This window comes from Thermobia domestica, chromosome 7 (genome assembly GCF_964235325.1).
Source record: "Thermobia domestica chromosome 7, izTheDome1.hap1.1, whole genome shotgun sequence".
In the NCBI taxonomy this organism is placed as follows: Eukaryota; Metazoa; Arthropoda; class Insecta; order Zygentoma; family Lepismatidae; genus Thermobia; species Thermobia domestica.
The window spans coordinates 80,537,557-80,561,203 of record NC_137460.1 but is presented as its reverse complement, the minus strand read 5'-3'; the positions used below and the strand labels follow the sequence as shown (position 1 = coordinate 80,561,203).

At 35.5% G+C, this 23,647-nt stretch overlaps 1 protein-coding gene across 2 annotated transcripts in view; it reads left to right on the top strand.

Annotated features, from left to right (window-relative positions):
* Nucleotides 1-23,647, top strand: part of LOC145690225 (protein zer-1 homolog) — a 58,106-nt gene that overhangs the window by 1,323 nt on the left and 33,136 nt on the right. For both annotated transcript variants that reach the window (XM_081764909.1, XM_081764910.1), the window contains exon 2: nucleotides 8,745-9,549. In XM_081764909.1, the coding sequence (XP_081621035.1) occupies nucleotides 8,771-9,549 (779 nt within the window). In that variant the 5' untranslated portion in view covers nucleotides 8,745-8,770. The remainder of the gene's footprint in view (nucleotides 1-8,744; nucleotides 9,550-23,647) is intronic.

Sequence of the window (23,647 nt, the reverse complement as noted above, 5' to 3'; positions counted from 1 at the left end):
AATACTGGTTTCCTACATTGTACGGAAATGCTCCGCCATTGGAAATTTATATCTTAAACAGTTCTTCTTTTATAAGCACTTAATGATTATTACCATAAAATTACTGATTTGTGACGTCTATTGTATATCTGCACCAAGTGAACACCGTGTTTTCTCGGTATGCTTCCGTTTCCTCTACTGTTTTTAGGGCAATTCTCGTTATTCCACCATTTCATTTACTCTTTCTTGTCATCACCGTACCCTTTAGCCTACACGACGTAACCGTGTGAGTCATACCTCTAAGTGTCTGTATATTTCAGAAGCTACTCTCGTGAATATATTCCATTTTAAATAGCGCCTACTCGAGTTCGGGACGCTAATTCATATGTGCTACTTGCACGTTATATATATAATGCAGTTTATCTGTTTTGTACCAGATAAACGCAGCAAACAACTTTCATTAGCAGAAAATAAAACAAACGTAAGGTACACTCATGTCCAAAATGTCGCATATCTATAACTGTCTTGTGGGAATATAATTTGATAATGATTTTGCAGGGTACATATAATACTGATACTGTGTGTATAATCGGGAAATATATATTTGTGGTAAATTTCATAGGAAAAGAATTGTAAATACAAAAATTAGAATGAGTAAAACAAAATATGCTAAGTGGACAAGAAAGTTTTGTTTTCGTTTTATTGTTCTTATTTACTGCTCTTTTGACACGAAATTTGCCACATACATGTCTTTGCCGATTATATACATACTAACATTATAAGAAATACCAGGCGAATTCGTTATCAAATTATATTCCTACAACAACAAATTTATAGACATGCGACAATAATCTTGGACATGAGTGTACATGCTGGTCTAGTGGCTGACCCGCGCTTTTTTAGTGCACGTAGTACCTAGTTTGATTACCTGTAGGAAGCGGTGAGCGAATGACAGTGGTTTGCATTCCAGCTTAAACTGCAGGTCCTCGTTTCACATAAGGTCGGTGCAGAAAAGGAATGCTAAACTTAAACAAATACAATTGAAAGATAGGGCAATCTTAACTTAAATAGGACGTTAGGTAAGAACGTTTTTATTGGCAAGAATTTGTAGTACAGCCAAGGTATTCAGACTAAAGTCTTTCCAGCCTTAGAACAAAGTAGGCGTAAACAAAGCAAAATGAATTTCTCTGCGGCTCACACGTGCTTCGGCAGCGAGAGACGTGAACAGCAAGATCGTCTGCTTACTTACGTCGTCGCATAATTTCCAAAGTACAAGGCTACAGTGTGTTGGTAAATAATTAACGGACTGACACTGACTACTGCTATATCCTTATATAAGCGAGATTGTCTCTATTCCTGTTGTCTTCTTTTGTGTTTTATAACACGAGACGAAAATGGATTATTGTCACACGTCGTCTCCATGAAACTCTACATTCTACAATAATTTTAAATGAGTGGGGAAGGCGCGTGAACGCATACGCATGCGCAGTAAATACTATACGTCCACATACAGGTGAGGTTGAAATAAAGCTATTTGATACAGGTATTTTTATTTGAAATTATAATTTTAGTAGGAATTATATTGCGGTAGGATACTAGTTCACTGAGACCAACAACCAATCACTGGTCATCGACAAACTGGTAGTCAGGTGGGTTTGTTTACATCTACTTTTTTCTTAGGCTGGAAAGAGAATAGTTCGGCCATGTTCAGTTAACGCTTAACGAGTTTGATGAAGGCAATGATATATTGACGAAATTGGAACAGGTTATTACTAATAAATGTTCGATTTTTAGTTAGGTTTTATTTTATAAGTTAGTTATTACAGTTGAAACAAGTTCATTTCTGAAATTTGTGATCCTTAAAAGTAAATTTATAGATTCATAGTAACTGAGCGAGATTACAAGTATTCAATACACCAAAGGTAGAGATTGTTCAACTGCCCCTTGTTAACCATTAACTTCACACGCACATGTTATATACAGCCGTATTACAATTCTAGTGTACTCGGGGGGCACGTTGACTCAGCGAAGAGCGTTCATCTCTGGCGCCAGGTATTTCTGATTCGATATCAAACCATGTGACTTTGTGGTCCCATCCTTGGGTTTTCTTGGGGTTCTGCTTGATCCTACATTCTTCCATAACAAATTGGAGCTTTTCTCTATTCCAAAACTTTATTGTTTGATTTTTACAGAAAAATTTGTGCTCATTTTAAAAATATTTTTTCTCTAAGGTTTCCTTCAGATAATTACAATAGTATTTTGCAGTTATGCTTTTACACTAAAAGTGTAACATACCGGTATGTTCAACATCCCTAAAAGTTGTTAATTGGTTACTTGAATATTTTTCCTGAGGAACATCCCTATTCAACGTCCAGCAGTACTATACCAACATTACTTGAGTTTCTCGGTATCTTTTTTCTCTTCTTTGAGATCCCGATAGAAGCGCTCACTGTGTTCGTCGCTTACAACCCCCAGGTTTTCGAAAATAAGTCGAGAGCCATTTTACAGTCGAAATCCTCGTATGCTTTATTAGATGCCTTAGTTGTCACACTTTTTGTTGTCATATTGCGGCTTTCTCCAAATCTTTGGAATAGCAAATACCATATAATGAGAACCGTTTGCCCACTCAGTTTAAAGCCTTGAACAAATAACTCAATAAATAGATAAACTCAATTTTTCCTGATTCTCACCCCTGCAATTAAATTAAAAGTAACACTTTAAGGGAGTGAACATCTTTTTTTGAGATTTAAAAGTCAAGTCACCACATAATAACAAACTAGCGTATACTTTAGTCACTTGTGTGACATATTGAAGATCTGACACACAATTCAAAACTATTAATAAAGAACAGTAGCACGACGATCACTTCAGGTGTCAAAGAACTGAGGGAGTTGAGCAGTGCAGTGGTGAACTAACAAGCGTTCAGGACGCGACAAATCTTGGCAAGACTGTAACTGCCCTGTTTATTAATCAAACTTGAATTCAACACATGTTCATATGGGCTGTAAGAAACATAAATAAATTACACAAGGCATTAATTTTCACACAATAATTGATAAGAAAACTTTTAATATCTACTACCATAAAACATATGTGATAGCAATACTGGGTTGCTCATGTAAAAAGACTATACAATTGTGGAAAATTAAGTTTGGGACAAAACTTGTGTAGACCAATGTAATCATTCACCTTCACTAACTATCTTAATTTAGCCTAAAAGAGACAACTGAAGGATGTTAAACTAGAAGTGTAATTTTTATTTAATTTCACTAATCCATATTCAAAACGTGACATTAAGTTGGCTACACAAAACTGCAGCGTTAATGGATGTTCAGTATCAACTTCTACCAAAATATCGAGGCGTGTTACCATCTTCAAAGGAATGTAACACACCGTATCCGATGAAATTGCATATCACTCTGCAATGATTTACTAAGGCAGATCATACCTTTGACCTTAACCTTCACATCTACAATGAATTTTAGGTTTTAATTGTGACAGTTTCCATGAGATTTAATTAGTGAACCATTCTGTTGCTTCAGAAGTTGTGCAAATTCGTCTAGTACAGGATAAATCGTACAAAACTTTTTACATCATTTGCACAGAAATGCTATGATAATTAAAATAAAGAATAATAATGGGGGCTGCGGTGGCTCATGGTCGAGTACTCACTTTGGTGCGTGGCGTTCCTGGTTTCATTCCAATTCATGCCCAGTGAACTGAGTGTTCGACGAACACCGTATGTGCGAGTTTTCTTGGGTTCTCCCGTTTCCATCCCACTTCCTTAATTCCACCATTATCATCCATCTCATCATCAGTCTTCCGTAGCCTCGGTGCATAATCTTGGGACATTAAACGTTTTTTTTTTTTTTTTTTAATTTCATTTAAAAATATTACTGATCAAAACAAGAGTTAATTATTTAATTTTTTTCTACTTTCTTTCTGTCTTGTTGTTAGGAAAGAAATGAAATCTTTAATTTATCGAACCGCGATTATACCCTTCAAGCTAAAGGAGACGGATGTTTGATGAAATAATGATGTGGGAGGAAACAACCACGAGAAAGCTCACGGACAGGATGTTGCCCACTGGGATCTGTCGCACATTGGATGACAAGACGTCCCATTGTTATCGGGGTTGCCTCTTTTTCAGAAAGTCGTCCGGTGTCCCGAGAAAAACGTAAATGGGAGTCAAAATATCTATTTTCTTAAAATAAGCTCCCGTTTCTGGCTCGTAGTTACGTACGGTAATTACAAAATGCCATTTTAAACGTACGTATTTCTTGTATAGACTTCTATCTTTTCTTTACATAAACAGAAAAGATAACCCTTCTAAAAGAAATTCAAAAAAATAAATAAATAAATAAATAAATAAAAATCCATGCATTCAGATATTCAGGTGACAATCGATGCCCCTAATCCTGATTCCTGTTAAATGTTAAACGTAATGTAAAATATATAGCAGGAATAAGATTAAGTAATAAAAATATGATGATTTTGAAAATCTACAGAGTCCCTCACTGGTGTGTATAATGACATAAAACGACTATTCCTAGGTGGGGCGTCAAATTACGTCAGTTTGCTGAGTGTCCGATTTATCCTAAATTCGGTCATCCTACTTGCACCAGACAGAGGAGAGCTCTCTACCATGGATCTGCTGTGCCCCATGATAAAAATATTTGTGTCTTGCTCCTTCGCTCCGTAATCTTACATTTTATCGTGTTGTGTGTGGAATCTTGCCAAAGGCCTACTTATGGACTCGCTTCATCAATAAATAGTTAGTTTTCTGGTCTTTCTAAAAGTGGTCAGAGCTTTAATCATATTATAGGATTTCTACATATTTTACTTATAATTAAAGAAAAAGACTAACGTTGTATGCCTTATGTGTTCTCCCTATGCCCAATATTTCGCTTGAAATCTTTCCTAAGGGACGACATTTCTTCTTCTTCTTCTTCTTCTTTTTTTAAACTTATATTCCAGTTTTTCTTATCATGCCAGTAAGTAAGATTTCAGCTCGTATCGTCAACTTGTAGCTAGCTATTAAGATATTGGTGATTATATAAAAATACTTCAAGAAAACTCACAGACATGGTGTATACTACAAACTTAAATGGCCTGGGATCGAAGCAATCTATTTTGGTTAATTGGAGTTTAGCGTTAGTTTTCAGTACCGAGGCTGTATGAGACGTGGACCTAAAGTTTAAGGAGGAATCCGAACCACTACAATGCGTTCAAATTTCAACCAAGGTTTATGGTCACAGCTATCTGTATCATTTGTAATTAATAGAACGATCACATTTAAAGATTTGCTAATTATTATTATTATTATTATTATTATTATTATTATTTATATTTACGTTCTGAATTATGTCGTGTAGGGTAAAGGAAACGGGATGATTAATGAAAATGAACTATTATAAAAGAATGAGTGAAATGAGGACGTGGGATGAAACGGGTAAACTTCGAGAAGACCTACGGACCCTATGCTATCCACCACAAATTCATGTGGGGTGAATCGTACCACGAACCCCTTGCAACCAGAGGTGTTCGCACTACCATATTAATTTCAGAATGAAAATGAAAAGCCACATCTGTACTATGGCTCAACTAAAAAATCTATTTTCATTTCACAATAAAACAGACAGTGAAACTTTTCATGTAACAAAAAAAAAAAAAAAATCCTAACAACATGAAAAAAAGTGTCATTTGAGAGAGAATAACAATTACGATTATAGATAAATACAAATGTTTGTGACTATCGTACCGTGTCTGGTAGAAGGAACGAAGCTTCTTTATTGTCTTTAAAGTTGGGTTTAAATTTTATAAAAATGACAAAGAAAATTTTTAAAAACAGTGCTGTCATAAAGTCCACTAGAAAGGAAAAAGAGGTGTTTATTTATTTATTTATTTTATGAATGGAGTAAAATGAAGAAATAGGACGAATACTTAAAGCATTGGACGCTACCTAGGCCTAAATAATATCATGAGTAGACATTGAGTCGCGCCCTATTAACCAACTAACCAAAAAATCCTATTTAGCGCATAGAGCGTTGTATTTAAAGCTTTTCTTCCCTTTATTATTTACTTTTTAGTTTTTATTCACTATGCTTCTATCAGTTCTTAAGTTGAAACTACTCATAATTATCCCTATGTGTAAACTTTTACGATTTATTTTCTTAGAATATTTTACAATACTTACAATGGGGGCTTAGTAGTAGAGGACGCGTCTCTGATCGAAAGGGTCTTTAGTTCCATCCTAGGCCAGATGAGCTTGCAGTGGACATTGTGTACGTGGTTTTTCTCGGGGTTCTCCCGTTTCTTCTCACATGTCCAATCCACTAATTCTTTCATAGTCATTCACTTTCATTAATCATTTTGTTTCCTTTAGTCTAAAGGGCATAATCATAGGACGTAAAAACTAGAAATTCCATTTTCTTTTTCTAACTAATTTGCAACCTAACCTTCGGTCGTTAACTACTCTCTTTAGTAGAGTTAGTATATAGGAAGGGTGAGGAAAATGGCAATTTGGTTTATACGAGGGCCATTGCAAAAGTCATGGCAACTAAATTTTTTGGTCGAAAATGGTAAAGAATTGCAAAATTCTGAAGTATGCAAATGGAAGGTTAGTTCATATGTAAACATTACATTTAAGGAGATGGATGAAGACACACACCACCATAAAGATATAGCACGAGAAAAAAAGACGAAAACCATTTTGTCGTTCCAAAAGTGTTTCTGTCAATTGCAACTGTATACAATAGTACATTACAAACTACGTGCATTCTATGACAACAGGAGTCTCGCCAAGAATCCACGAAATGGCAGGGACTCTAAGATGTCACAGGTACGTGTTTGTGCCCTGTACTATTGTGTACTGTTGCAATTTACAGTAAAACACGTTTGAAATGACATTTTTTCCGTCTTTTTTTTTTCGTGCTATATATTTATGGTGGTGTGTGTGTTCATCTATCTCCCTGCATGTAATGTTTACATATGAACTAACCTTCCATTTGCATATTTCAGAATTTTTTTATTCGTTACCATTTTCGATAAAAAAAAATAGTTGGCATGACTTTTGCAATGACCCTCGTATGTAAGCGAAAGTAGGCGACGAATCTTTTTTAAGTACTAGTGTATTAAATTTAGTTGAAATCGAGTCAAAACCGATTATTGTCGCAAAAGCGTTTACTTGATATGATTGTACATTACTTAAAAGATCGAAAATCAAGTTGGAAGTAATGAGAGATGAAAAGCCATACCTGAAATAGCCATGCTTGAAGAAAACGTGCTTTGAAAAAGCAATAACTAACATGCATTCCAAATAGTATTCTGGTACAAAAGATAAGATTTCATTCACTTTTTTTTTTTTTTCGTGAAAATAAGTGGAAAACACTCGTATTATTTTTTGTTTCAGAAGAGTTGTAGTAGCTTTTTATTTATTTCGAAAGTTGAAAATTATATATTTGTAACACTCACCTCCATGTTTCCTGAACACAGATGTTATGAATAATCATCTGCAGTATTTCAAAACCTAATTGAACCAAATACATTAATAAGAAACAATGTTAAAAATGTTTTTCCTTACAATAATTTATCCATAAAAATGTTACAAAAATTACCAAATAATAAATCAGTTGTAAATTAGCAAGTTATGATATGTAAAACTAGTAAGCACACTTATAACAATGACAGCATATAAGTTTACTGCAGTTTAAGAGTCGGGTTGGGCACATTAACAGTTGTTTATGATGTGTGGAAACTAATTATTTATCTACGCGTACTTAAAAATAATTTGTATCTATAAGCTAGCTAGCTGGAAACATCAAACCTGTAAGTCTATTGTATAGAGTGTTTTACTTAATTTTCCAGCACGTAATTCAAATTGAAAGGAAAAAGATACGAATGTCAGTAAGTATCTGACTTTTATTCATTTAAAAAATATATATTCAAATACCACAATTTTATGTTAATCTCCTTCAAAGTAGTCTCCTTGGGCTGCCATACACTTTTCCCAGCGGTTCTTCCACTGTTGAAATCAGCGCTGGAACGCCCCATTTGGGATTGCGCGCAGCTGGTCAGTCGTATTCTGCGACTGATTCCTTTAGTGTCATTCTCAGCTTGGGGAAAAGCCAAAAATCACAAGTAGCCAAGTCGGTAAAGTGGGGAGCCTGACGAAGGATAGGTGTGCTGTGTTTGGACAAGAAAATCTGTATCAAAAATATGAAGATTCCTTTAGTGCGGTGCCCGTTGCTTCATTCCCGAAGACCTGTGAAATCTTGCCAATCGTTCCCATTTGGGATTCTCCAAGCGTGACACAAAATTTAATGCAGTAGCGTTATTCAAGTTTTTCGGTCATTTTTGTCAAAAACGAAATTCCACTAAGTGCCACTCACTTACATCTCCTAACTCATTGTCAGCCTACCGGCGAAGACTGCTTTTACAGGCTGAAAAAAAAAAAAAAATGCACATTAGGATCACCTACATAGGTAATCAAACCATTCTCTCTAACTACATTTGTTTACGACAGAGAATTATGGTGGGATACTATTTGAACAGGCCTCGCGATCATTTGTTGCCTGAAAAGGAACTCCGATTAAGCATTGAAATATTGCAAATGTTTTTTCGTAAGGAATGTGGAAGTGAGTGTTATAAATAAGCGTTCTTTACGTTTTTTAAGTGATCGTGATATTATCTATCAGTATTATTATTTATCTGTGAATGTAGGAGGATGCGGTGATATTTATTTATTATTTCTTTCTTTCTTTCAGGCAAGGCATTCTGAGCAGGTAGCCAGATGTCTATGTTGAGTTTGTTCCTTCCAGTATACGAGGATAGTACACCAGAGTCATTGTTGGACCTGTGCTTCAAATATTTAGTGCATCATCCAGAAACCTTTTGCACGGTTGATGTCTTTACGAAGGAGTTTAAGTTGAAAGATGGGATAAGTTTTCCCAGTGAGATCTGCGAAAAAGTATTCGAGGTATATCAAGAATCAGGATGCAGCATAGACGATCGATTTGTGAACATTTTTCAAGACACTCAAACGACAAGACTTCGGAGAGTTCGACTGAGGAATTCCAGCATTACAGATGACGGATTGTGTATATTGCTAAATCATAAGTTAATTGAACTTGATGTATCGAACTGTGTTAATTTAACTGAGGGTTCTCTTGTGCATATTAATGAAAATGGAGATAGCTTGCTGTCCCTCATAATCGGAATATCTGTTCATTTGCTTCCTGAATCACTGTATCCTGAAAATCTGTCCAGAAGTGCAGAGGCAGGAGGAGATGATGTGTGCAATAGTGCTTATCATAGGAGAGGTTATATTTTAAAGACTCCCAATTTGAGGCGACTTACTGTGAGAGGTTTGTTTGTGCAGGGAGAGAAATCCTATTTTCCTCTTTTGCTGCGACCTCTTCAGAATTTGACTCATTTAGATCTGTCTGGCTGTTTCGATTTAGGAGACTTATCTTACTTGTGTGATCTAAAAAATCTCGTGTCTCTGGTGCTATATAATGTTCAGAGGTTACAGGATGCGATAGGATCTATTTGCAAACTGACAAATCTAAGGTAGGTATTTATTCATCTGTTAATGTAGAATAGAAATCTCCTAACTTGCTATATCTGCGATTTTTCATGCGCGGAACAATATAATAAGTTCAAGCAATCTGCACTTTCTGAAGATGATTAAGAAGGTGCATCACGTGAATAGTCACTATAAGACAGTAAAGCGTTTCACATCTTCAAAATAAGCGTGTATTTTGTTCCGAAGCTTTTTTTTTTTTTTTTTTTTTTCTGTTAGTAGCTGTTAGGTAATGAAAACAGTTGTGTTAATTTATAAATGAAATGTTCTTCGAAACTGCACCTAAAATAACAAATAACTGTCAGTGCAATGTTTTTCTTATAAATTAACACAATAGTTTTCATTATCTAACACTGTTAGTGACAATACATTCTTTTTTTGCATTTCACAACCTACATCACTTCAGAAAAAAATGCTTGCTTAACTGGAAGATGTGAAACACCGTACTGCCTTATAACGGCTTTCCACGTAATGCAATGTCTTAACTTTTAACAACATATTCTAAAAATGTGGATTGAACTCATTTTTTCTTTGAAAGAATTTTCTTTAGAAACGTGGGTTTTAGCGGGAGAATAGAACCTATAACCATGTTTCATTTCGTTGAGTAACTGAAGAAGATACACTGAGAAAGGGGCCAGAGAAGCCCTGAAATAGTACGTTGCGATTTTCATGTACAAGACGGAAGTTTTCTTTCTTTCTTTCCTTTTCCTAATAAATAAAATCTTACTACAGTTTTCTAAAACAATATTGGAAAAGAAATATTATTTAGAAAAATTATTATTTTACTACATTATAAAGTATTCCCTTACGTTGAGATTCTATATAGTTATTAAATAGTGGTCCTGGGTACATAGTACTAAACTCAAAATTTCATCTTGCACCACCAACTGCCGCTTCTGTTTAGGGTATCATTCTAGATTATATTTCAGTTCTCTCGAATCATTATCAAGCACAGGTATGACTCAAGCCGGAATCTATTTGTGACCACTAAAAAACTGGATAGAAATATTGGCGCCGAGTATTCTGTGGTATACTTCTGTTAGTTCTGTTTTTTTATACAAACAAACCTTTTGCCTTCACCTTTTTTATCTATTTCCCTATGTACTCTTAGTTGCTTTTGTTTTAAGGCTTGCGTAAGTTTATCATTCACTCCATTTTGTATGCAGAGCACTAAAAATGTCAATTGAGTCATTCTTTATGTTTGTTCCTGTAATTAACCTGTCTTCTTCCAGTTGATTTGAACTTTGACACTTTTGTTTTTGTTTTAATTCTGTATTCTGTTTTGTCAGTGGTTGCACAAAGTGTAATTTCCTTTTCTTTTATTCTTAAAAACGTCGTATTATGAAGATCGTTACCACATCAATTCTGATATTTGTTGTTTGTGTAAAAGCCATTGTGCGCAACGTTGATCTTCATAATCAGTACGGAAACCATAGTTTGGTAAGACGTTTTCTAGACTATGAAATGAAATTAAATCTTTCAGTATTTTATGTCATGTGGGTTAAAGGAGGTTGATGATGATGATAATGAATGAAATGTGGAATGAAGAAAACGGGAGACCCCGAGAAAACCTACCCGCCACATAACTTGGCGTGAGCTGTGATCAAAGCAGGGACCCCACGCACCGGAGCTGAACGCTCTGCCATTGAGCAACCACGGCCCCATTTTCTGGAATTTAAAAAAAAAAAAATTACAATTAATGCATCTATTAAAAAACAGAATACAGAATTAAAACAAAAGCAAAAGTGTCAGAGTCCAAATCAACTGAGATAAGGTTAATTACAGGAACAAACATAAAGAATGACTCAATTGGCACTTTTAGTGACCCCGCATAACGTAGTCGCTAACGCTCTCGCCTTCGGTGCGAGTGGTCCCAGGTTCGATTCTCGGTGGGGCCACTCGGTCGAAAAAGTGTATCACGCTTTCTCAAGCTAGCCACCCTGAATGAGGTTCTCTTGGCTTTTCCTCATTCACACCAGGCAAGTGCCGGGGTGGTACCTAACTTATAAGTCCCAGGCCGCTTCCTTTCTTCCTTCTCTTTCCCCGGATAGTGTGCTCACCGAGGGACGTCATCCCTCAAACGTGATGGGCTAAATGGCCATAGATGCTGAAAGCCTAGAAATCTAAATCCTAAATTCCTCAATTGGCACTTTTAGTTCTCTTGAGTGGCAAATAGGATAAGTGATATTTATTCTACAATTTTGAAAGCCCTAAAACAGATTTAAGCAATTGACAGTGGTAGGAAATAAGGAGTTGAAGGTAGTAGGTTTGTTAGTATAAAAGCTCAGAAGTGTTGAATAGAATTGGCAGGATTATACAACAGAATACTCAGTGTCAATATTTCTATTTACAGGCTTTTTTTAGAGAGATATACTAACGTAATCATAAATAGATTCGGGCTTGCATCATACCTGCACTTGAAAATGGTTCCAGAAAGAATTGAAGTATCGTGTAGAATATTGTCCTAAACAGGAGCGACACTTAGGAGTACAAGGTGAATGTTTTAAAATTCTCTGTAGTTCTTTTATGTACTCTGAATGGTGTATCGCATTGTATGAAACTGATAGTAGTCAATACTTCGAAGTGAATTTCATTTCAGTAAAGTTTTCTGTAACTTGGAAATAATGTTTTCAAAGACAAAAATAATTATAGATGTATCAAACATGCGGTACTACCTGCGTCATTTGTTTGCGGTGGGCTCCAAAGACATATCAAGGGCTTCCAGATTTTTAGACCAAAAACCCGCAACACACTATGAAAATTTACAGTATAATCATATCTACTGACTGGTTATTTGCTGAAATATCAAAATCAAATAATAACACTCATTTCATGTGATCAATGAAAACTTTTTTTTTTTTTTTTTTTTTTTTAATATCGCAGGAATGATATTAACTTACGTTTTGGAGGGAAAAAAACAACATATTTACATGAAAATTAAGTAAAACATACACCAGCCATCTGCTTTTTTTCTTCTTCTTTCAAGAGTTACTGTTTGGGAACGTAAATGTGACTTCTGGAACTTTGTACTAACATAGACAGCGGAAGTGACACAAGTACTACTGGAATACTAACGTGTTACTTTTTTTTTTTTTTTTTTTTAAAGCATGCTAACCATTCGGGTTATTGAGACTACAGAGAAAACCTTTATTGCAGGGTTGATTCATTTAAATCTTTTTTTTGTGTGTGTGTGTGTGTGTGTGTGTGTGTGTCAGTTAATAGGACAAGAATTTTGACAATGTACTGATTTAATCATTTAATATTGTTTATGAGGCTTGAAGAGAACGATTCACTCCATTTAACATTTAATACTCAATTTTTAGTTCAGAATTCTACATGTCATGGTAATACATATCATAGTCTTTTTACCACAATTGGAACATAGTCATATATATGTATATAAAATGAACTGAACCGTTTAAAATTTTGAACATAATTAGTACCTGTCTCGAACTGGGTTTTTATAATGCCACTTTGATTAAATTGCATTCTTCAAGGGGAATCAAAATTTATGGCAAAAATAGTGTTTCAGAGTCTCTCAAGTTAGGAAAATTAAACCTGATAAATAAATTTCTCATCTGCTTTAGAGAGGAAATTGGGGACATTTCTATACTTTCTTTCCTTTATATTCAAAACGATGTTGTGTCTTACAACGGGGAAACGGCTGAACCGTTTGAAATGAACTTTAGAACGCAGTTAACATTGGGTGATATCAATAAAAATAAGTAACTACTCCTGAGAAGTTCTGCTCGAGAATCAGAGTAACTACACCTGGAGTAATCTCCTCCCTCAATTTCGTATCAATAAAACAAGCCACTACTCAGGTCTAGTCTGCTCCAGATTTATGAACGTTTACTCGCGCTTCCTCTGCACGTAGCTCTGAGTCGTATCAATAAAAGAAGTGATTACTAATTTCTCCCATTCATCGCGCAGCATTTCGTTGTTTTTAACCTATGGCGTGTATCTTAAAAGCCATGAAACGGGCAAGTAGCAACGATAGCTTCAATCAAAGTGCATTTGTGGATATTCTAAAAGAGTTTCCAGTGGTACTTTCAAAGTCACAGCTACCAGAAAGTAAACGAAGGAAAGCCGAAACTTTGAAGGTAATTACAGTGAAATGCAACGAAATATCAAATACATCTACGACTGAGACACAAATTCAAAAGAGAATCTTTAATATTCAAGCGAGAATAAAACAAAAATAAAAAAGGAGAAAAATAAAAAAATAATAAAACGGGAAAGAAGAAAGTAATATTGAAACCATGGGAATGAACCTATTTGAGCTGACGGATGTTGATTGGAATCCAGCAATATCAAGATTAACACGACAAGCGCATATCACGTGTTGTCCAAGGTCTTTGTAGATTGTTTGGCTTTAAGAACGAAATCAGACACTTGGCTCCTTTGTTTTCTTTTTAATAAAGTCCAGCCACCCACGTCATAAATCACGTCCATCTTATTGCGTTTTTCGCACCATACGTGTCCCCTTTCGCCTTGACATAAACAAAATACATTCTCATGTATACACCCTTTCTATCAACGTTGAGTTGAGTTGATTATTAGTTTAACGTCCTTTTCAGTAGCGTGCCTATATGAGACAGAACCCACTGATTAACGTGGAATCCAAACCACATGAGCTCCTGCCGGGAATCGAACGCGGGTCTCCTATGCCAAAGGCATGTACGCTAACCGCTTAGCCACGAAATAGCTCTTCCTATTAACGTATTACTCTCCAAAATACTAGGTTTCTTTAATGCCACTTGTGTATAGTCAAGTGCTCCGATAGCACCCGGAAATGTATATTGTTCTTGCCACTCTGCCTTTGCTGTTTGTATATTACGCACACTTCCGGAAACAATCCATTTTCAGGTAGTCATAGCCACACCAGAATCCCCTGACATTCCGACCTTGAATCCCGGATCACTCACGTAACTCAAGAAAACCAAGGGCACCGATTTCTCTGTAAATTGGAGGGGGGAGGGCATTCAGATGCAGAAGGTATATATATCAGGATTTTAAGACAAATTGCACTCTAATTATGCAAAATATTGTATATTCATAAATAAAATAGGGGGCCCACATGAGCTTTGGGAGGCCCAGGTCCCCTGGTCCCCACAGGATCGGCGCCCTTGAAGAAAACCCGCATCTTTTCATCATTACGTAGTCCACCACCCCGAATTTCCGTTGATTCTCCTTAAAAAATGTTGTGCTAATTACTACATTTTCTTTCATAAACTTATAATGCTTTTTGTAATCTCCATTTCCAACATTTCTATGCAGTTTATAAGTTTTTCTACGTAGTAAAACAATCATATACTCTGCCATATTTCGCACGGAGTCACCTATTTAGCTTGCTCCACAAATTTGGAGAAGTTACTAGCATCACAGAGGAGTCTTTGATTTTTATTGATATCAAACGCGTAGTAGTTACTCGGCTCGAGAACAGAGGTGTGGTTACTTCAAAAGGGCGGGGCTTCTCCGAGGTCAGCCGAGACGACTAGTGCTCAGTTCTCTTTTTATTGATACCAATGCGAGTAACTACTTCAAAATTGGGCGTAATGAGTAACTTCTCCGTTTTATTGATATCACCCATTGAGATCGAACCTTATTTTTTCATGTCACTTTCATTAAAATGCGTATCCAAATGGGGATGGATAAGGGGGTTTAAAATATATTCTAAAAATAACGCATCTCACGAACCCTTTATGTTCGGAGGATGAAACTTCATACATAACATCCTTGTTATAAATAAGTAGCCACGTGTTCCAGCATTTTAGAATATTCTGCTTGTGAGGGGAAGGCAATTTCTATGTTATTCTCAATATATGAAAGTAAATCGACGTTGTGTATTTCATCATCAGGGAAAAAAGGTGATCATTTGAAATGAATCTTAAAACACTTGACTTGAGCTGAGTTTTGTGGCCCCGCGTAGCGTAGTCGCTAACGCTTTCGCCTTTAGTACGAGCGGTCCCTAGTTCGATTCCCGGTGCAGACACACAGTCGAGAAAGTGTAGAACCTTTTTCAGACCAGCCATCCTGAATGAAGTTTTCCTCAATCATACTAGGCAAATGCTGGGATGGTACCTAACATAATGATCCCAGACCGCTTGCTTTCTTACTCCCCTATCCCCAGGTTAGTGTGATCGCCGAAGGACGTATCTCTCATATGACGAGCTAACATGGTCATTGATGCCGAAAAGTCCAGAAATTTAGTTCCTGATCTTAATGGAGCCGAGTTTTTATCTTGTCATTTTCATCAAAATGCACATCCTAAGAGAACAAAGGTTCAGAATTTATAACAAATATGTATATATCAAGAGTCTTTTAAATTAGGCAGGTGGAACTGGGTGTATAAAATCCTTATTGAAAGTGAGTTAAAACATGTCCCAAAGTTTTCGCAAATTCTGCCTCTAGAGCAGGAACGTTTCTGTAATATTTTAGTTCTCTATTTTGTATTCATAAAATGGTGGAAGTGAGGACATGGTTGAATCGTTTAAAATGATTTTTTTAAACATAACTTGAGTTGACCTGGATATTTATCATTAGCTCTACACTTGGTTTGAAATGCGTATTCTAAGGAAGGAGATTTTTCACAAGCTATAATGGCCATACCGTTTGAAAGGATTTTTTGAAGGTACTACTTGGGTCGAGTCGAGTCTCTTGTCTTTTCATCTCGATTCAAATACGCATCCAAAAGGAGTGGAAAAGAAAGTTTGAATATACAGTATATATATAGTCAGTGCCGGATCTATAAACCGCAAGACCCCGCAGTGTGTGTGGGGGGGCGGACCCTAAGGGGCCGAAGGGCTTTTAAAGGTTCCCTGCACCTTGCCTGTAAATACTAATTTTTAAAACACTTGAAAAAGAATATTTTCACAATAGATTAATTACTGGAGAGTAAAACGAAATTTGAAGTAAAGTTTTGGGCTCAGTTTTTGGAGAAGCTTTTCGATATTACATTCACATTAGCATTTAGAGGCAGTAAAGAACATGAGGAAGTCACGATGAAAATTTTTTGTCTCTCGTACAGTTGTTAGCTAAATATGATCCTACAATGGCACGGGTAATCAGTCTACCTAAAGGCCAGATTAAGTATATCAGCCATGATATTCTAATTTGATGAAGGAAATTAAAAAGAAAAAAAAAGTGCCATTTTTCTCATTAATCATTGATACGAATCAAGATTTATCAAAGAAAAATCAAATGAGTTTCATTATTCGCTATGTAAATTTTACAGATGTAAACGATAGTTTAGAGAACGAAGTTTCTCGACGGGTCAAGATCGCAGAAGTGTTTTTAAGACTTTCGCATATAAGAAAACCAACTAACTTCAGACTTGCAACTCTAGTGTTAAGTCATTTGGAGATATTGGAATTATCTGTGAAAAACGCAGAGGGCAGGGATATAATGGCGCTGCTGTGATGAGTGGTGCTTACTCAGGTGTTCAGAGGAAACTTCAAAAAATTGAGGAACGAGCTATATATATTCACTGCGCGGTACATGACCTAAACCTTGTCATTAATGATGCCGTCAAATGTGTAAAAGAAGTTGCCAGTTACTTGGCAACGCTCCAGGATTTGTATATATTTTTTGCCCAAAGTACAAATAGGTGAGATATTCTGTCATCATTGATAGGAGAATCAGATGTCACTTTGAAAAAGCTCAATTCAATCAGATGGCTTCATGGTATCAGTCCATTGTAGCTATCAGGTTGAGGTATGCTGATGTAATGAAAACCCTCCGAAAGCTTTAACTGACAAGTAAGAAGGCTAACAAGGTATCAGAAGCAGAACGAAAGTCATGAATTCCTTTGATTTTGTGTTTCTGACTCGGGTGCTGTCAAAAATATTTTCACAACTGAACATCGCATCGTAACTTCTCCAAACTAAATAAATTGATCTTGAGAAAACTTTACGCATTCTTGAAGAGAGCCGAAAAGAATTGAAGAAAGTGCTGAGCAAAGCAACGTTTATTTATAAAATAATAAATGTGTGACTGTTTCGTCAACTAACCGAACATATTGGCTTCCTCAGATACTGTCTGATGTGTCTGATAAAGCCAATATGTTCGGTTAGTTGACGAAACAGTCACACATTTATTATTTTATAAATAAACGTTGCTTTGCTCAGCAATTTGTAATTTTAGTGTCAGTTATTCAAGCTAGCAAAGCTAGTATGAATTAGTTACTGAAGGAAGTGAGAGAAGAATACCATCAAATAAAACAAGAGGCCACAACTGTTACTACGAACTGAAAAGTCAACCGTATGTTCGTAGAAGAAAGGCAACCCAAAGTGAAAAAAATATCGATAAGCTGGTAGATCATCGGTTTTCGGACACAGAAGCTTGCTTCAGGATTAACGTTTCCAATACACTTTTAGATATCACGTACAATGAAATAGAGAACCGTTTTACATCGTTACCGACAATTCTTGACGAATTTTCAATCACATTCCCGAAAGTACTTGTGAACCTTTCAGACGAAGAAACTTTAGTTAAGGCTAAAAAACTACAAAACAAGTACCAGCACGACTTTGGCCTGTCGCTTCCATTGGAACTAATTTCCCTTCGCACTGGACTTTAAAACCATTTTTCAAAGATCAACACTGTTCTTGAATTGGTGGTATTACTTCGCCTCGAGTTCAACACTATTGCCCCAAGTTAAGGTCATTCTCAGTCTTAAAGGGGATCAAGAGCTAAAAGGAGAGAATGAGCGACTTGGGAATGTTCGCAATCAAACATGGGAGGGCTTCGACCATTTAAATGAGAGATCTTATACGAGAGTTTGTGAGACGAAGTCGAAGAGGAAGGGTTTCTTGTAAATCTAATTTTGATGGCTAGTAACTCCTATTCCATAGTAAATAGAACATTAGGTATATTTCATTCATTAAAATGTTGTACTATTAAAAGAAGTATTGAATGCAGAGGGGCCCTTTCAAATTTTCATGCGGAGGGGAGGGCGAAATTTCTAGATCCTGTACTGTATACAGTATATAGAACGAAGGGATATATATATTCACTCTGCAAGTCAGTGTAAAATTTTTACGTTTCGCAACATGGTAGCATGTTCTGCATGTCCATATTTTACTTTGGTTTTGTACGTACTAAGATTACCATAATTATCCATCTTTCGTTCAATTATTGTGAAGTAAATTCTGAGGATCACTGTATGGGGAATAATTTACTGTATTCTGTTTCTGAGGATCACTGTATTCTTATAGGTTAGAGAATATTTTACTGCTGAATAACTGTCATGTGTGAGTAACATTTTCGAAACATTAAATATCAGAAAACTCTCGACTTTGTTTTTATTCTAATAATATAAAATAAAAGAAACTTTAAATCTCCGTGGTTTACCAGTTAAAAACTAATTACAGTAAAACCTGTCAACTTGGCCACCTGCTCATCTTGGCCTGATTCGTCTTGAACTTGCATTTTCCCATGAAACATTCGTTACATATTACTCTGTAAGTTGGCTGCATTAAAGCAATGTTTACCCTATGATGATAATTATAAGTTTACCTCCGTATCTTGGCCACCGTTTTGGCAAAATACCGTTTTGCTATTTTTCTTATAACACTCGTATTCCCATCAGCTCCTATCAGTAGGGAGCTTTAGTAATTCTGGAAAATTCTCAAGGTTAAAGCTAACCGTCTCAATTGTCAACTATTGGCACGTGACGGCTTGTTGAAAGGTAGCAGAGATTTTGAGATATGAATTCCCTTAAGATTTTCTCAGAACATCTTTTGCTCCGAGGGAAACACTTGTAGCTCATTAACAAGAGGTATTAACTAAAGAATTAGAATGTGCATATGTGCCAAAAAGAATTTTAAAAAAAAACGTCTAGAATGAACCACCATGAATAAATTTGTTATTATCTGATTCGCTATTTTTCTAAAGCTTTCTACAGAAAATATTTGTTACTGTCGAAAAAAGGTCAAATTTATACTTTTTCTTCTCTTGTTTTCAATCTGAATAACTCAGTGTGCTATAATATCAACTTCAATAAACTGCGTACATATGTTTTTTTGGTTGTTTGTGTTACTGTGTTTTAAATCCGAATAATTCAGTGTACCAGACTAGATAAAGCAGCGTTTCCCAACCGGTGTGCCGCGGCACACTGGTGTGCCGCGAATGGGCCGCTGGTGTGCCGCGAGGAAATTGAAACAAATTATTAATTCTATAGAAATCAAATTGCAAGACATAGGGGAAAATGTGTATTTGTATTTCACATTACTATGAACCTCTACTATAAATCTACAATTTTAAGTTTCATACTGTGTTACTTTTCTGTACATTTTTAATGTTGGAAAACGTATTTATCATTGTCATGACCATTATTGCTTCTTTATTGTTGCAGACCCATTTCGTAACTTGAAATTTTAACATATCATTCAATAAATTCAACAAAGCAAATATGCATACAAATTACCTACATTTGTGTTTTAAAAGTATAGGAGATTTGTTTATTTATTCGTTATTTAGTGATCTTCCCTTTTAGTTAAACAGGGTGTCTACTGGTCATGAAAGTCATGAAAGTCATGAAAAAGTCATATATTTTGCTTAGTGGTCATGAAAGCCATGAAAAAGTCCTTTATTTACCCAACTGGTCATGAAAATCTGAAATCTCAGAGTATATTTTTATACTTCATACTTTTATACCTCATACTGCATGTACTGAAACAGTTGTATCAGGTCAGTAATTGTGAGAATTTCCCCCACCAGTTAGTGCTGGCTAACTGGTATTTTACTGTCTTCCTAGCTGCTCCCCATTTCATCTTCTAGTCTCTGTAATATAGTAACAACTTTTTACTGTTCAACTTTCTGATCTGCTATTTCTAAGAAATGTAAATTGTGTATTTTTGGGCCTTTAGACTTATGCAAATAATATTATTCGTTTGAGTTTGCAGATTTTAAATTTGATGATCTATTTTTTTAAAACGAATTTCTTTTATAATTTGTTTTGTCTTTGGACAGTTCTCTGAGTGCTTAATTTCAGACAAATTTCTGCTAGATGGATAATTATACTCAGAATTAAAACTTCAAATACAGTATAGAGTGATTCACTGGTAAGAGCAGGCCCGTATTTAGGTAAGTGCTATTCTGTGCTCGAGCACAAGGCGGCAGAATTTTAGATTCTTTCTTTAAGATTCACAATAAGTGATATTTAAGACTAGCAACCCGCATAGTTCCGATGCACCACTGATGGTAGGGGTTTATTATTACTAATGGTAAATTTTTATCGCCATGGTCATGAAAATTTGAACAAAAAGGTCATGAAAAGTCATGAAAAAGTCATGAATTTACTTTCTGGTATTCCAGTAGACACCCTGTTAAAGGTTAGATACAGTTTTCGAAAGAGAAAGTGGATTTTTAAAAACCTGAGTCCTATATTTCATTGCAATTGTTTTCTATTTTTAAAAGTAGAATGACAAATAAGCATAATGATTTACCACGGGGGAAAATCAGTGAACGAGCTTTCCTCTCTGTAAGGAGATCAGTAATCACATAAAAATACCACGGTATTTTATATTTACAAATAATACATACACACACACACACACACACACACATATATATATATATATATATATATATATATATATATATATATATATGGGTGTGCCGCGAGAATTCAAGTTACACCTATAGTGTGCCGCAAGTTGAAAAAGGTTGGGAAACGCTGAGATAAAGGTACATATATTAAACATACTGTAGTATTTTTTTTCTAGTACTGTATATTGTTATGATTACCCTATATACATTAATTTAAAGTAGCTGTCGTGTCATTGCTTTTTAAAATTTTTCAGTCAAGTAATACTAAAAATCCTATTCTAAAAATACACGTCACACTTATTTTTTGTAAGTTGGCCACATTTCAATGGAACCGATGGTGGCCAACATAGACAGATTTCACTGTATTTAAATTGTATTCTTTTTTTTTTTTTTTTTAATAATCACGTACAAGTGATTCAAATACAAAGATCGATTTAAATTTTAAAAAGGGGGGCGCGGTGGCTCAGTGGTAGAGCGTTCACCTCTGGTGCTTGGGGTCCCGGGTTCGATCCCAGCCCCCGCCAAGTGAACTTTGTGGTGGACAAACACCGTGCTCGTGGGTTTTCTCGGGGTTCTCCCGTTTCCTCCCACTTTCTTCATTCCACCATTTCACTCATCTCTCATTATCACCGTCTCCTTTAGCCTAACCGGCATAACCGTGGGACGTAAAACTCAAAGATTTCATTTCATTTCAAATTTTAAAAAATCAACAATTATTTTAATCGTGATTTTTTTCAACCTACTTTATTGTAATGGATGAATTTTAGCTGAATATATTAACAAGATAAATTGACTGCACCTTCGTTTCAATTCGTACGTGTTTTCTGTACTTTTCGGCCATATGATAGTATGTATTGTACGCGAGGGATCGATGAAACCCATACGATCTTGAGTAAAATTGGTATGGCGGTAGACCTTGACAAGCTTCTTAACTGTGTGGAATATTATGATGTAAGACATTTGGCTCTCGAGTTACTAGCCATCAAAATTAGCTTTGGACGTATTGAGATCAAGAAATTTCACTATAATGAATGCAATCGATAAAATTTATCCGGTCAGGAGTAAACTTTGTATAGTGGTAGACCTTCACGAGCTTAGTATGAAATATTATGGTGTACAGACTTCTGATTCTCGAATTATTGGCCATTAAATTTCGGTTTGGACCAAGTGAAATCAAGAAATTTCACTGAAACGAGTGCGATGGAACTTAACCTTTTTGATCAAGCTTGATATAGTCGTAGATTTCTACGAGGTTAGTACGCGTATGAAATATGATGATGTGCAGTCCTTTGGTTTTCGAAATATTGATCATCATATTTGAAGTTTACTGTTAATGAAATCAAGATATTTCACTAAAACGGGATCTGATATTAACCTAATTCATAATACGGCAATTGTAGACCTTGAATTATTTATTTCGCATATTCAGTCTTTGCTGTTGACAGTCATTCAGTAAATCAGCTAGGACGCAATATACAGAGACAGTACGTCTATCGGTCACGAAAGTCATGAAATCAGAAAACGGTCATGAAAGTCAAGAAATTTAGCTTTTGGGTCACGATTTTTTCTAATCTGTACAAATATAAGTATAGACTGGAAAATTTTGTTCTATAAAACGTCAAAATTCACCACCAAAAATATATATGATCGGCTTTAAACGCTACCAAATCGCAAGTAAAGCACGCTTCTATCGCATGCATAAAAATACGGCCTACGTCGCACCCAAATTTTCTTTTGAAAATGTGAAATTTTATTGTTTGGTAAAGAGAAGGTCACGAAAAAGTCACGAAATTTCATTTTGGAATTATAGTAGACACCCTGAGAGAATTCAAACGTTGGAAAGGAATATTGTATTGAAGTCAACGTCCAATTTCTTGTAAATATCCAGGTAGGAAAAAATAGATTTTGACAAGTAGGAGAATTTTTATGTTGATTAGTTTTCTGTTACATTGTGTGCTCAAAATAAAGTTCCGGTGTATTCAAGGAAGGGCGATTCTTTCTCTCTTGCGTTAAACCTGTTTGTTGTAAAGTATGGAAGAAACTTTAGAGAGAAATGTTACAATAAAATACAAGTTTTATTGTGCACGTCTTTAAGCAAAATACTATTTCCAACTGAGAAAGAACGCACAACTTCAAAAGAAGACGTACAGAATGTTTTGGAATGAGACACAGCAAAACACGTTAAATTTTGATTTTCTTTATTACATTCTTAATTTTGTTGTTTGGAGCTCTTAGTATTAAATTGTGTGGAACTTGGGAATAAATTAAATATTTCGCTTAACATACCGTGATTGAGAAAACCAGTGTAAGATGTTCGTCATTTCACGTGGAATGGAGTCGAACCAGAACTTTTCTCACTAGAGAGGAACCGAAGCACGTGTACTTGCTTTTGCATATAGTATCCAGTACTCATATTATTATTGCGTACTTTGTGCGTACTCGTACCTCAAACCAGCATAGTTAATGTCACTAGAGCGTCTTCATTTTATTATGTAATGGTTTGAAGGAATCAAATGTACTAGACTAGTTCAA